The sequence below is a fragment of the Rattus rattus genome, chromosome 8, assembly GCF_011064425.1.
Source record: "Rattus rattus isolate New Zealand chromosome 8, Rrattus_CSIRO_v1, whole genome shotgun sequence".
Lineage (NCBI taxonomy): Eukaryota > Metazoa > Chordata > Mammalia > Rodentia > Muridae > Rattus > Rattus rattus.
In genome coordinates, this window is record NC_046161.1 from 56744638 (window position 1) to 56758606 (window position 13969).

A 13969-nucleotide genomic window follows, 5' to 3' on the forward strand; every position below is an offset into this window, starting at 1 on the left:
TCCCTCCTCCTTCCATTTCTCCACTCCCTTTCTTCCTTGTAATGGGAATTGAACCCAGGGGGTCTTGGAGCAGGCAAGTGCTCTTACACTGAGCTCCCCAGGAGGTGTTATCTTTGGGTTGCAGAGCAGATGCTGGTGGTGGAGCTTAAATAAAAAGAAAGATGCTGAGCTTGGCCCACAGGGGAGGAGAGGGACCTCCTTCCTGCCACACTTCTTCTCCTGGGAATCATCTCTCCTTTTCTTGAACTGTCTGTCTATCTGTCTGTCTGTCCATCCGTCCGATGCTCTATCATCTTCCTCTGAATAGGGCCGCCCAAGGAAGGGCCAGGGCTTGAAACCCCACAAAGCTCCTGCCCTCCCTGCTGCCTGCCTGCCAGCCAGCTGCCCTCCCTAGCTTCAGCAGAAGCTATAAAAAGCGCAGCACTTCAACAATAGGGTGACATCACCCAGCAGGCTGGCTGGAAAGAACTGGATTCTGCCAGATGCCAGGCAGAGTTATGGTCCCTCTCCTCCCCCCAGGATGAGGCCTCTGGGGGAAAGAGCTTGGGCAGGCTCCTGAATCCTGCAGGGATGTGGGGATAGACTACAAAAAGACTCTCATGCCCTGGGGGACAGGAATTGATCCCAAAGGGACACAGCATCTTGACTGTGCTAAAGACTTCCCTGGGGTGAGAGAGGAGAACCACTGTCCCTTTAGCATCCAATGTTTGGGGACCAGAGAGCAGTGGAGTCAGGGGCGGGATGTGCACTTACTTCTAGGGGAGAGTGTCAATGACTCTGGCTTTGGCATCCATGTGGTGGGTAAACCGAGGCAGGCAACCGCTGGGGTCAGTGCTTAGAGCCGCTGACCCAGGGTGGATCCAATACCTACAGGGGCTGCTGCCAAAGGCAGCCAGCAGAGAGGCTGCTCAGCTGACTGAGGAACACGTTTATGGAGCTGGTACTGTCTAGGCTCTTAGAAACTATGAACTCTTTTTAACTCCTTCAGGCCAGTAAGAAAGAGGAGGAAAGAAAAAATTCACACACACAACACACACACACACACACACACACACACACACACACAGAGTGAATGGATGAAACAAAAGACAGAGCCCAATAATGTCATATACACAAATATACATGCACACATACATACACACACATGCATACAGACCTACAGACAGACATACACATATTCATGCATAGAATGATTAGAGCAAAGCTCCAGCAAGCAGACTCAAATTTTCCACACACACACAAATACACACAACTGTGGATGGAAGGAACAATGTTCCAAACCCCACTCATACAAACTTTATACTTACACACACATTGATGGATGAGAGAGACAATGTTCTAGCCACACCCACACCACACCACATCACACCACACCACATCACACCATACCACATCACACCACACCACACCATGCCTTACCATACCATACCATAGCCTGTCATACCTCACAATACCTTACCCTACTTTATTCTTTCTTCCTTAGCTTATATATCCCAGGAAAATCTTTCAAGCAGTATACAATTACAGTGTGATTACATTTTAGTTTTCTTCTAGTGAATGATTATGGGAAAAAAATGCGTTTTTCAAAACCTTTGCAAGCTATAACATTACGTAATACAGGTAAAGAAAACAAATTATCGTCAAAAACCCTCGTACATTTATAACCAAGCAACTTGTTATAGATTAACAAAGTGCAGGCAGGCAAGGAAGGTCGTTTTCTCAGCCAGTTTCTTTTACTGGCAGGCAGCAGTTTGTGGTTACAAAGAAAAAGGTAATTTTTTTTTTAACTATCTTTAAATTTTTGTAAGAGTCTTAAAAAAATGACAAATCTAAACTTTTTTTAAGAACCACTCATCACCTGTCCAGCCTCAGTGAGAGTCATGTCAGCCAGTGCTGCCGTGTTCTTGTTCCCTGACCATAAAGGTCCCTAACTTAACTGATAAGAGTGTGCCTTTCTGAACTTCAAACTGCTCCCTAAGATTTTTAACATGAGATCCAGTAGTAAAAACATCTCAACCTAGCTTCACTAAGAACTTAATTTTTCAAATGTTTTCTAAGAGTGGCGGTCGTTGTTAACAATCTATGTCTCTAAGTTCTTCTCTAGGGTGGTGACAGAATCATAATCTGCTCCAGCAGCAATGCCCAAAAGAGAGCAAGCATTAGGACTGTGGATGCGAGACACTGCCCAGCGAGGGACTGGAAGCCCCCTTAAGGTTTTCATACAGTTCTTAGATTAAGAGGGAAGTGAGGGCAGCAAGCAGAGCAGAACCCCATAACAGCATCATGAAGTCCTCAGGACACGTGGTCCTTGGGACTGCGCCACCCCGAGGCCCACCCAAGTGGCTGCGGTAACCCACGGGCTGCATTCCGTGAGTTCTAAAGCCATTTGTTGTTCTTCCTGCATGGCCCTCAGCAGAAAAGGACTAGACCTGCAGCAAAGGCTTCTTTCTGGGAGGATGTTCCCAGCCCTGGGAGGGGACCTGTGACCCCCCTAGACCTGCCTCTGTACGTATGATGCACAGTGAGTTGACCCTTCTGGCTGGAATGGGTTGGTGGAGGAAGTTAGCAGAACTGAGGGCAGGAAGGCCAGTCAGAGGCTCCTTTACACATAGGCTGCAGGTCCAGGTAGGGAGGATTCTTTTGCTTGACTGAGTGCTCAATGCCCAGCACGGGACACACAGGGAGGGCGCACAGAGTATGCAATGGATCCGGACTATTAGCTTGACACAGTTCTGAGCCTCAGTTTTGTCCTCCAGAGAAGCAAGGCTTTGGCGAGGCAGTAGGGCAGGAGTCTGGGGAGCCTCAAGTTCAGGGTCTGGGTCTTCAGGAGCAGCTGAGCTTCACCCCTGGGCCTGTGGGCCCCAAGGCTAAAGTCCTAAGCACTGCACAGGTGTGAGCAGAAACCCGAGGGCTAAGGTGGGGCTCAGCCAGCCTGACAGCTGCTGAGAAGCCTGGGTCCACCCAGATCTCCCACTTAATCACCCGTCTAGATCAGCAGCCTGGGGATAGAGGGTGGCTCCCATTCTCTGCAGTGCCCAGCCTGTCTTTTCCCTCCCCTCCTCCACCTCAGCACTGCCACACACTGTGTGTGTGTGTGTGTGTGTGTGTTCATGCATGTGTCCCTCCTCCCCTGCTTATCCATGCAGTGTGCAGTCTCCAGCCAGCTGGCTAAAGCCTCATGAGCTGGCTGTGACCCCTTCAGACTCCCCACCCCAGTCCCCCGAATCCCAGAGGAGTCTTAGATGGTTTGAGAAGCTTAGCTTCTCACCCTGCCTTTCATGCCTTATCTGTCCCAACCTCCCTTTGCAACCTTCTCTCTTGCCACTCCACTCCAGGCCTTGTCCCAGACCAGGACTCTTCTTGGGTTCCCTTTAACCCTTTTTCTTCTGATCAAAGTGTAACCACGCTGGCAGCAATGAAGCTATCCTAAAGAAACTTGCGCTCCCTTTCTGGTTATTAGACTGTTGAGGAAATGGCCCCCCAATACATTGGAATTCCCATGGGAATCTCATGCTGAGAGAAACAAGAGTCTGAAACCTGGTGCCAGCCGGGAGTGGGGGTGGGAGCTTATCTCAAGGAACCGGTTCATACAATTCCCACAGCTTGTTTGATCACCTGGATGGGCCAGTGATAGACAGGACCATACCTCACCAGGAATGCCTTCTGAATAAATAATTTATCAAGGAAAGCTCCTTTCTCCATTTAATTACTTTGTTTAATTGGCCTAGTGAGGGTGGGTGGCCCAGGCTCTCACCCTAGCAAACAAATGCCAGTCTTTAAGGACCAGCCCTCCCAGGTTCCCTCTTCCCGTATCTGGGTCATCATTCGCTCCTCTCTCTTGTCTGTGACACCATTTGTGGAGCTTCAGTGTAGCCCTGACTCATCTGCATGAGTCTGGTTTTTTTCTAGATAGCGGGCTCTGCCTCCTTGCTGGGGCTGTTTGCAGAGCAGGACAGAGACGGCAGGCATCTGTGAGGTGCCAGGCACAGGGTTAGGCATGAGCTTCTTCATATCCTGGTCACCATTCTAGGGAGGGTTCTGCTATTACCGCCTCTGAAATGAACAGAACGGGGGACCAGAGAGGTGAAGCCATATGCCATTGGGCACCCAGCTAAGCAGTGGCATTGAGGTCTCATCCTGGGGCCACCAGATTCCACACTGGAGTTCTTGGACCTCAGCAGCCTTCAACCTGTCAACCCCAGTGGGCACCAATCATTTGATTCCTGTAGCGGGGCTGAGCCTTGAGCTTGCCTGATTACACACCACGGATGTCTCATGCACTGGCTCGATCCAGGAATATGGAGCAGCAGCGGATGGAGGAAGGGGCTAAGCTAACACAGCCAGGTCCATCCTGCCGTGGTGTAGGCGATAGAGGTTGTGACCCCAGGGAGGCGGTAGTTCCAAAGCTGGGGCCAGGTCTGCTCCTCTCCATACCAAGCCTGATTGTCTTTCCCTTTCCCAGCCGGGTCTTACCCTGCCTCTTTGGGTGCTGCATTTCCCCTCAGCGCCACTGCCTGTCTCCCCGGGTGCTTATGCATGTGGAGTGCCCAGGCCAGAGTGCATGCACGAGCCCGATCTCAGGACTGTCGGCTCCCTGGTGGCTGCTGAGTCACTCCGCACATCAGTGGGCAGGGACAGAGGCAGCTGCAATCCTTGTCCTCCTGGGGTCCATAGGAGGGGGAGCAAACTCGACTCCCTCCTTCCTGCTGAGCCCTGAGCCTTTCTCCACTTGACCATCATGGTCACCAGGCCTCAGGAGCTCCATCTGCCTCCTTCCCAGCCCAGGGAGCAGCCCTGTGGCCTTCCCTGACTCCATCTTCCTGTCCGCACGTCTGCAGCTCTAGTCTTCCTGTGACCTGGCTGCTGAGAGCTGTCCTCTGGTCACTTGGGCCCCGAAGCTGCTAAAGGAAGTAACAAAACCAATAGACTTCCTTCACCACCTCCATTCACTGTCCCCACAGGCATTTCCTGCTCTCAGGAATCTCTCTAGCCAGCCAAACCCTTCTGCTTTCCCAGTGCCCCTCCATCTCTTTGTTATGTAAGTTCTGAGTCTGCTGATCTCACCCTCGACTTGATGAATTCATGGAGATGCTACTGTCTGTTTCTCCTTTTCCACTGTATTTATTCACTCATCCATTATCTGTCTGTCTGTCTGCCTGCCTGCCTACCATCCAACCATATATCCACCCATTCAGCCATCCCTCTGTCAATCCATGCATCCAGGCATTCGAGCATCCATCCATGTGTGCATTTTTCATCTGTACACACATCTGTGCACACGTCTACACACACACACACACACACACACACACACACACACACACACACACGAGTCCTTCCATCAGCGCATCTATCCCTTCATTCAATTCACAGCAGGAGGGGTTGTTTGTTTGTTTGTTTGTTTTAGATATGAGGTCCTGCGTTAGATGCCAGGCATTTGGAGCCAAAAAGGCCATACTCTCTTCCCTCTGGAATTCACAGTCCAGCCCAGGGGCCATGGGGAGACACAGCTCTGAAGTCATTTCCAGTTCTAGTATCCTGGGCTCATGACCTGTCCTCAGACCATGCCAGTGAGCACTAGGTAACCACAGTGGCCTGGCTGAAAAGCAGAGCTGCCTTCACTTGGGAACAGAGGCAGCCAGACCGGAGGAAGGTTGGACATAAAGCTGCACTGATGCCTATGCCCCTGGATTTTCCAGTCCCTTTCTACCTCCATCTCTGGGGATTGACCTGGGGTCCTCATGCTTGTGCAGCAGCAAGCCCTTAACCAACTTGAGCAGTATGTTTAGTTTCTCCTCTTCCCTTCCATTTCCAGTTCTAACCTGTTCTCTGCCCATCCGTTCTCCCCTCTGCTCTCTCTTCTATTAATTTCGTCTTCCTACGAGGGGTGGGATGCAGAAAGTTGGAATTCAATGCCCCCAAAGTGATCCTTGTCACCACAGTCCTTGAAGCCGCAGCTCCCAGATGATAAATTACGGGACATTCACCATGTGAGCCTGCAAAGCTCAGAAACCCTCCTCCCCTTGCCTCTTACCCTTCCTTCCTTCTCTCCACCCTCCTCTCCTGCACCATAGAGCACAGGCAGAGGCTGAGTCACCCACCTAAGTCATGGGTTCTAATTCTCACCTACAAAGTGAGTCATTTCCAAACTCATGGGTGTGTCTAGCAAAGATTCTCTCCCTCGGTCTCTTCTCCACCCTTGTCCTCTCTATTCTGGGACTGGTTGGAGAAGGAGGGAGCGGGTAGGGACAGGACTGAGAGGAGAAAGAGGGTAGTTTGTATAGAGGCTCTCTAGGGGAAGCAGGGAAGTATGTGCTCAGGGTTATTCCTGGGGACCACCCATCGTTTAGCTCACCGAAGTGTCCTCAGAGCAGGAGGCGATGATGTTGTCAATGAAGGGGTTCCATTTGATGTCCAGCACATTGCCTTGATGACCACACACCTTGGGGTAGTTTGGCTCGATTCTGCCTGTCTGTAAGGGAGAGACAAGTCATTAATTTGGTGTCCTCATGCAGAGTGGCTCAGAAAGGAAAGATCTTTGCCTGGGCTCCTCTGCTGGGGTGGGCTCCTCTGCTGGGGTGGGCTCCTCAGGCCCCATACTTCCTCCCTGTGTCCTGGTAGAAAGTCCTAGGCTGTTTTGACAGCTGGGACTCAGCCAGCCGGTGGTTTTGCTCAGCAGGCTAGAGCCACAGGCAGGGCCTGGAACATGCCTAGGTTCTGATAAAGTGTCAACCCAGAGCAGGGGTTAAGAAGCCCTGCTTCTTCCATTCCTGAGCCCAAAGTCCTTAAACCCTCACGTGGGCTCCACCAGGCTCCCTTACTGGTGGGAGGGGGCACTTTAAGGTCAGCTATAATCCTCAGAAAGTCAACTTAATCAATGCTTGAACCTTGTCACTTGCAATGTTTCTTTCCTCAGAATCCCAGGTGACTGAGGGATACTTTGAAGGTGCTCTCTGCTGGGAATGATGATTTTTTTTTTGATTGTGTGCATAGTGTGTGTGTGTGTGTGTGTGTGTGTGTGTGTGTGTGTGTGTGTGTGTGTTTAGGTTGGAGGTCAGAGGCCCACCTCTAGTGTTTCTCAGAAGACATCCATCTTATTTTTAGAGACAGGGTCTCTCTGTGCCATGAGGCTCATCAACTGATCTAGATTGGCAGCCCACCCAGGTCCAGGGATCCTCTGACAGCTATTTCTGGGATCACTGGGGTGGGAAGCATGCATTACGGTGTTCCCTGGTGGGTTCTGGGGATTAAACTCAGGCTCTCAGGCTTGCACAGGGAACACGTTCTACAGCAGCGAGTCGTCTCAATAGCCCCATTACCGCCATCTTTTGCTCTAGCTTATTTTTATTTTATATGTGCGGCTGTTCCACAAGTGGGCCTTCAGCGGCCAGAGGAGTGTGCCAGCTCCTCTAGAGACTGTTGTGAACCACCGTATAGGTTCTGGGAATCGAACCTGGGTCCTTTGGGAGAGCAGCCAGGGCTCTCTTCACCATCTCTCCAACGACGTCTTTTATTTCATCGGGGTAGGCTCTCAACACTTGTCATTCCGAGGACCCAGCTGGCCTAAAATTCCTGGAGCTCTTTCTAATAGCCATCCACGGGCTGGGATCATAATGTGCACCGTCACATTCCGTTTACTTGGCACTGGGTGGGGGTAGGACCCAGTGCTTCCTGAGATCCAGGCAGCTAACCGACATCCCCAGCCCTCCCTAGACTGTAATTTTTCAGCTGAGCCATATATGACCCCAGGATCTACTGAGGCTAGGTGTTATCATTAACTCACAACAAACTGAATTCTACATGAGGAAATGAAGGCCCAGAAAGGCTAATTAGTGGTCCCCAAATCCAACAGCTGAAAGTGAGGCTGAGATTTCCAGTGAAATTCCTCACGGCAAGTCCTTTGAACCTTGTTGTTACTGGCCAGTGCCACTCCCCCAGTTCCCCTTAACTCAGCAGGCTGGGTCTTGGCTGTCTGCAGTGCTCGCTCGAGCTCCCCCCACCAGGCACTCCTCACAGCTCATCTTAAAGCTGCACTTGAGTGTTTGCTTAGCAAAGCTGTTTGCATTAAGTTTCTGGCACCCAGCCCAGCCCAGGCCACTCTGAGAGGCACCAAGGCAGAAAGTCAATAGCTGCCTCGGAACTCTGAGCTAGGAGCCATGGGGGCTGTGCTGGCCCTGGAGGGACAGGGCTGCCACATCCCTGGACCCTGTGTGAAGGGAGGAGAGATGGGGGCCGTGCTCTGGGTATGAAATAAGGCTTTTACTTCCTCTATTTTTTTTTTTTTAATTTCTGCGCGTGCGTGCATGTGTTTGAATCCCACAGTAGGCATGTAGAAGTCAGAGGACAACTATGTGGAGTTTTACCTCTACATGAATTCTTAGGTCAGCCTGCTTCTGGTGCGTGGCAAGCACCTTTACCTGCCGGCCACTTTACCATTTTTTAAGACTCCTTTGTCTTTTTTCTTTTTTTTAAAGATTTATTTATTTTATGTATATGAATACTCTGAGCTGTCTTCAGACACCAGAAGAGGGCATCGGATCCCATTACAGATGGTTATGAGCCACCATATGGTTGCAGGGAATTGAACTCAGGACCTCTGGAAGTGCAGTCAGTGCTTTTAACCGCTGAGCCATCTCTCCAGCCCAAGACTCCTCTGTCCTAAGTACAGAATCTCCCGTGGCTCAGCAAGATGCTGGTTTTACACTTGATACCTGCGGTTAACTCTGAACTCCTGCTCCTCTTGCTTCCAGCTCCAGAATGCTAAGATTACAGGCATGCGCTATCATGCGAGGGTTTATACCTCTGCCTATGGCTTGGTGCGTGTTAGGCTAAATACTCTGCCAATAGAGCTACCTCCCCAGCCCCCAAAATGACTCTCAGTGAGACACAGTTGGGCAAACGTATCAGACGCAAATAACTTTGTATACACAGTGAAACAGTTAAGATGTGATGAATTTTTAATACTCTGCACCTCAGCTTTTATTGTAGTTTATTTAATTGTACGTTAATGCGATTTAATTTTTAATAAAGGCTGTACTTAACAATCGGCTTTAAAAATGTCCTAGAAACTTAGCCATGGGCTCTTGTAGACAGGCCACAGCGACAACATACCACTCTGAGCATTACCAAGACTTTTGCTCGTTTGCAACTTTGACATAAAGATGAAATAACAAGACAGACGCCTTGACAAACGTCCTAAAGTTGTATAATTATATATAATCATAATATATATCATCGGGCAGGCAGAGGCAGGAGGATCTAAGTTTGAGGCAAGCCTAGGGCTATAGAGATAGACTCTGCTTCATAAATAAATTAATGAATAAGCAAACAAACAAATAAAGTAGCTAGTCCATTTCCCGCAGGGGCTATGAATACAGAGCAGACCCTCATCTGTCTGCTTTCAAGCCTGGCAGCAGGCTGCTGATTCCTCTTTTTTTCTTTTCTTTATTTTTAAGACTTATTTATTTTTATTTATATGAGTACACTGTAGCTGTCTTCAGACACACCAGAAGAGGGCATCGGATCTCGTTACAGAGGGTTGTGAGCCACTGTGTGGTGGCTGGGAATTGAACTCAGGACCTCTGGAAGAGCAGTCAGTGCTCTTAACCACTGAGCCATCTCTCCAGTCCCCCTGATTCCTCTTTCTAATACCTAATGCTGGCCCTCCTCCCAGTAGTTCTCATTCTGACACCAGGGTGGAAAGACACTATTAATATAGGTTAACATGGAGTTGGGGATTTAGCTCAGTGGTAGAGCGCTTGCCTAGGAAGCGCAAGGCCCTGGGTTCGGTCCCCAGCTCCAAAAAAAAGAACCAAAAAAAAAAAAAAATATATATATATATATATATATATGTTAACATAATAATCAAATTTGAGCCTGGAAAGATGGCTTAACTGGTACAGTGCTTTCAGACCTGAGGACCTGAGCTTGGGTCTGTGACCCCCAGGAAAAGCCAGGTACAGTGGCATTCGTTCATAACCTTGAAAGTACAGAGACCGGCAGATCCCTGGGGTTTGATAGCAGCTAGGCTAGCTGAATTGGCAGGTTTCGAGTTCCGAGAAAAATCTCTCAAAACTTAAGGTGTTCAGTGGCTAAGGAAGACGTTCTGTACTGACCTCCGGCCTCTACCCCTCCCCCCACCCCCCACACACACACTCAAAGGAAAAAGTGGCCAGCCCACTCTCTCACTGGAGGCTATGAACAGAGCATCCCCTTACCTGTCTGTCTCCAAAGTGGCTCCTGGCTGCTGTCCAATGCTACCTTCTCATACTTAATACAAGTCCCTCACCAATATTGTTGCAAACTCTAGTGCAGACTGCTATTATTAATACATCTCACCAAATGCAATCAGATTTAAATCTCAGGACAATTCCATTTTACAGCCAAGAAAATGAGTTTAGATTGCTCCTGAGTGTGGTCGGGGGATTCCAGTGTGACACATCAGAATGACTTGCAGGCTTGTATTTCTTGTGGCCTGTGGGCTGCAAGCATCCCAGGAGAGCTATGAATACATCGCAACGTATTTGTAGGTACAGTGTTATATTGTCGTGTCAAAAGGTTGAATAGCCCTGATAGATGGTCAGTGCTCAGCAAAGTCCCTATGGTGGGTTCCTTGGGGGTTGGAATGTAAGATACCATCTGGTCCCTGAGCCTCTCAGGGCTTCAGCATCCACAGAGCCTGGCAGGGACTTAGTATAGGATGGATGGGAAGGGATCATGGGGGAGGGATTAGCTAGGGATAGCCTAGGATTCGGCTGCATGGAATCCATTCTACCTAGGGGAGTGGCTTTCCTGGAGGTCTACTGGGCAAGATCATTCCATTACTTTTATTTGATTAAAAGAAGAAAGAAAGAAAAAAAAAAAAAGAATTGAAGAGATGGCTCAGTGGTTAAGAGCACCGGCCGCTCTTCCAGAGGTCCTGAGTTCAATTCCCAGCAACCACATGGTGGCTCGCAACTATCTGTAATGAGATCTGATGCCCTCTTCTGGTGTGCATGAAGAAAGTGCACTCATATATATAAAACAAACAAATAAATCTTTTAAAAGTACTTTATTTATGTATTTAGCGTGTGAGGAAGGGCATGCATGCACATGTATGAGAGTAAGTATGCCATAGTGTCCATATGGAGGTCAGAGGAAAATTTGCAGGGGTCATATCCCTCCTTCCATCCTGTGGGTCCTGGGGTCAAACCCAGGTCTCCAGGCTTGGCAGTAAGTGCCTTTACACAATGAACCATCGTACTGGTCCTGTAGTCTACCAGGGCAGCCTCAAATTCATTTTGTAGCTAACCTTGAACTGATCTTCCTGGCTGCACCTCCAGAATTCTGGGATTCTAGGTGTGTACCACTGTGCCCAGCTTCTGTGGTGCCAGGGCTTTGTTCCTGCTAAGACAGCGCTGAACTGAATCCTTTTCTCCCTCACTAGACATTTAACAGGTTTATGGCTCTTGGTTAACAGATCCACTTTGGGAATTTACTCCAGGGCAATCCACTAAGAGGCACACCAAGATATCATTGCTGACTTAGTTTCCCCCTGCAATAACCTGCGTAGAGGGATATCAGCATGCTAACTTCACAACATGGTATCTGAGGATCATGAGAGGTATCACGAGAACTGCTACACGGTGTTCTATACACGAGATGATCATCATTACTAGAAACCACACTATCTGTAAGAAAACATACCATAATGTTTATCAGGAGTATTCCTAACCAGTTGAGTATTAGTAATGACTTGTGCTGACTAGTTTTTGTTTGTTTGTTTGTTTGGTTTGTTTTGTTTTGTTTTGTTTTTTTTTGTTAACTTGACACAAGCCAGGCAAGCCTATAGAGCATTTTCTTTTTTGTCTTTTTTTTTTTTTCCAGAGCTGGGGACCGAACCCAGGGCCTTGTGCTTGTTAGGCAGGCGCTCTACCACTGAGCTAAATCCCCAACCCTGAGCATTTTCTTAATTAGTGATTGATGTGGGAAGGGTCATCATCCCTGGTCAGGAGGTCCTGGGTTCTATAAGAAAGCAGGCTGAGCAAAGCCATGAGAGCAATGCAGGAAGCAGCTCTCTTCCATCTGCATCAGCTCCTGCCTCCAGGTTCCTGGCCTTCTTGAGATCCTGCCCCCACTGCTTTTGAAGGCGAACTGTTCTATGGAACTGTGAGTGAAATAAACTCCTTCTTCCTCAAGCTGTTTCGGCCATGGTGTTTCCCTGTAGCAACAACAACCCTAACTAAGACAATGGTAAGCACTTAGCTAATCTTGAAACTTTAAAAAAGGGTTTGTTTTTATTTATGTGTCTCTGTGTCTGTGTGAGTGTCTGCCACATGTGTGTGCTTACTTGCAAAGGCCACAAGAAGGTCTTATCTCCCTTGGAGCAGATGTAATAGATTATGAGCCCCAGCTGTGCTCTGGGAACAGAACTGAGGGGTGCGGGGGACCAGGAAGAACAGCAAGTTCTTGTAGCCACTGAGCCATCTTTCTAGCCCTTACCTTAAAATTAAATCCAAAAATCGTGTTTTTAGTTTTAGTGATAGAATCGAGAATATGGGTTTGCTAGGTACGGGTATCCTGTTGAGATGAGCTAAACTCTTGAACCCAATATTTGACATTTTAATTTAAAAAGATAGACTTTTTTTTTTAAATTTTAAACCATTTCTTTGTGTGTACGGCTCAGGGGACTGAACCCAGGACCTGGTGTGTGCCAGGCGAGCTGAGCTACACCCCATAGCTCCATGGATATTGTTATTAAAAAGTGAACACCTAGGGCTGAAGAGATGGCCCAGTGGTTACTTCACAGGAACCATGTTTGATTCCCAGCACCCACATGGTAGCTCACAATAGTTTGAAACCCCAGTTCCAGGTGATCAGATGCCCTCCTATGGCTTCCTTGGGTGTCAAACATGCAGATGGTACCCACACACTCAGGGAAAACACTCACACTCATTTTAAAAGAAGATGGTAACAAACAGACACTACCCAAGGGCTGGGATATAGTAAAGAGAGAGTAACACTTGTTTAATCCTGACATGACCTTGGGCTACAGCGGAGGTCAGCGTGACCCCCAGGCATGTGAAGTATTTATAGAAATTTTTGCTGACTTTCATTGTTCTGCTTCTGTAACTACAAGGGTTTGTGCTCTCCGATCAAACAGAAATACCACAGTGACACAATTGTGCCCTGTTCTTATTAAAAGTTCATTTTATATCTTGAGTGCTAACAGCCATCACTGCTACATCAGCAGGATGTACCAAAGTTATGGTTTCTACCTTTATAAAACCCCTGCTCACTCAGCTCAGGGCCACCTCTAGACTTGTAGTCACAGGAGTGTGTGCCCCAGCTGTGTCTGTGGGGCTCAATTGAAGCTTCGAGTTCATAAAGAACTCACCCTGGTCTGTGTTCCGCCCTAGTATCACATAAACTAGGAGTATAATCCTGTAATCCTAGCCCTCACGAGGTGGGGGCATGAAGATCGCAAGCTCAAAGTTATCCTCAGCTACATAAGGGATTTGAGGCTAACCTTGGCTACATGAGACCCTGTGTGTGTGTGTGTGTGTGTGTGTGTGTGTGTGTGTGTGTGTGACAGAGAGGGGGGAAGGAAGGAAGACAGACAGACAGACAGATTCAAAGTTTGGTTCAATACAAACAGGTCCTAAGGAAATGGGTAGAGACTACTGTCACCCCAACTTCCATGTTCTTGGAACATTGATGTATTTGCTCCCTGCAAGTTCATGGGAAGAAACAAAGATCCTGTGAATTAAATAAAATTGTGTAATTGGCTGAAAGTGGTGTGTGTGCCCATGTATGTGTCCATGTATGTGTGTCTAGAAATGGGTATGAATGAGTGTGTGGTGTGTGTTCGTGTGTGTGCCTGTGTTGTCCGTGTATGTATGTGTCCCTGTATGTATGTGTCCCTGTATGTATGTATCCTTGTATGTATGTGCCCCTGTATGTATGTGTCCATGTATTTGTCCATGTATGT

At 48.3% G+C, this 13969-nt stretch overlaps 1 protein-coding gene across 1 annotated transcript in view; it reads right to left on the minus strand.

Annotated features, from left to right (window-relative positions):
- The window catches only part of Coro2b (coronin 2B), a 111181-nt gene that overhangs the window by 20562 nt on the left and 76650 nt on the right, over positions 1 to 13969 (minus strand). The window contains exon 3 of the mRNA XM_032909371.1: positions 6356 to 6472. Coding sequence (XP_032765262.1) covers positions 6356 to 6472 — 117 coding nt within the window. The remainder of the gene's footprint in view (positions 1 to 6355; positions 6473 to 13969) is intronic.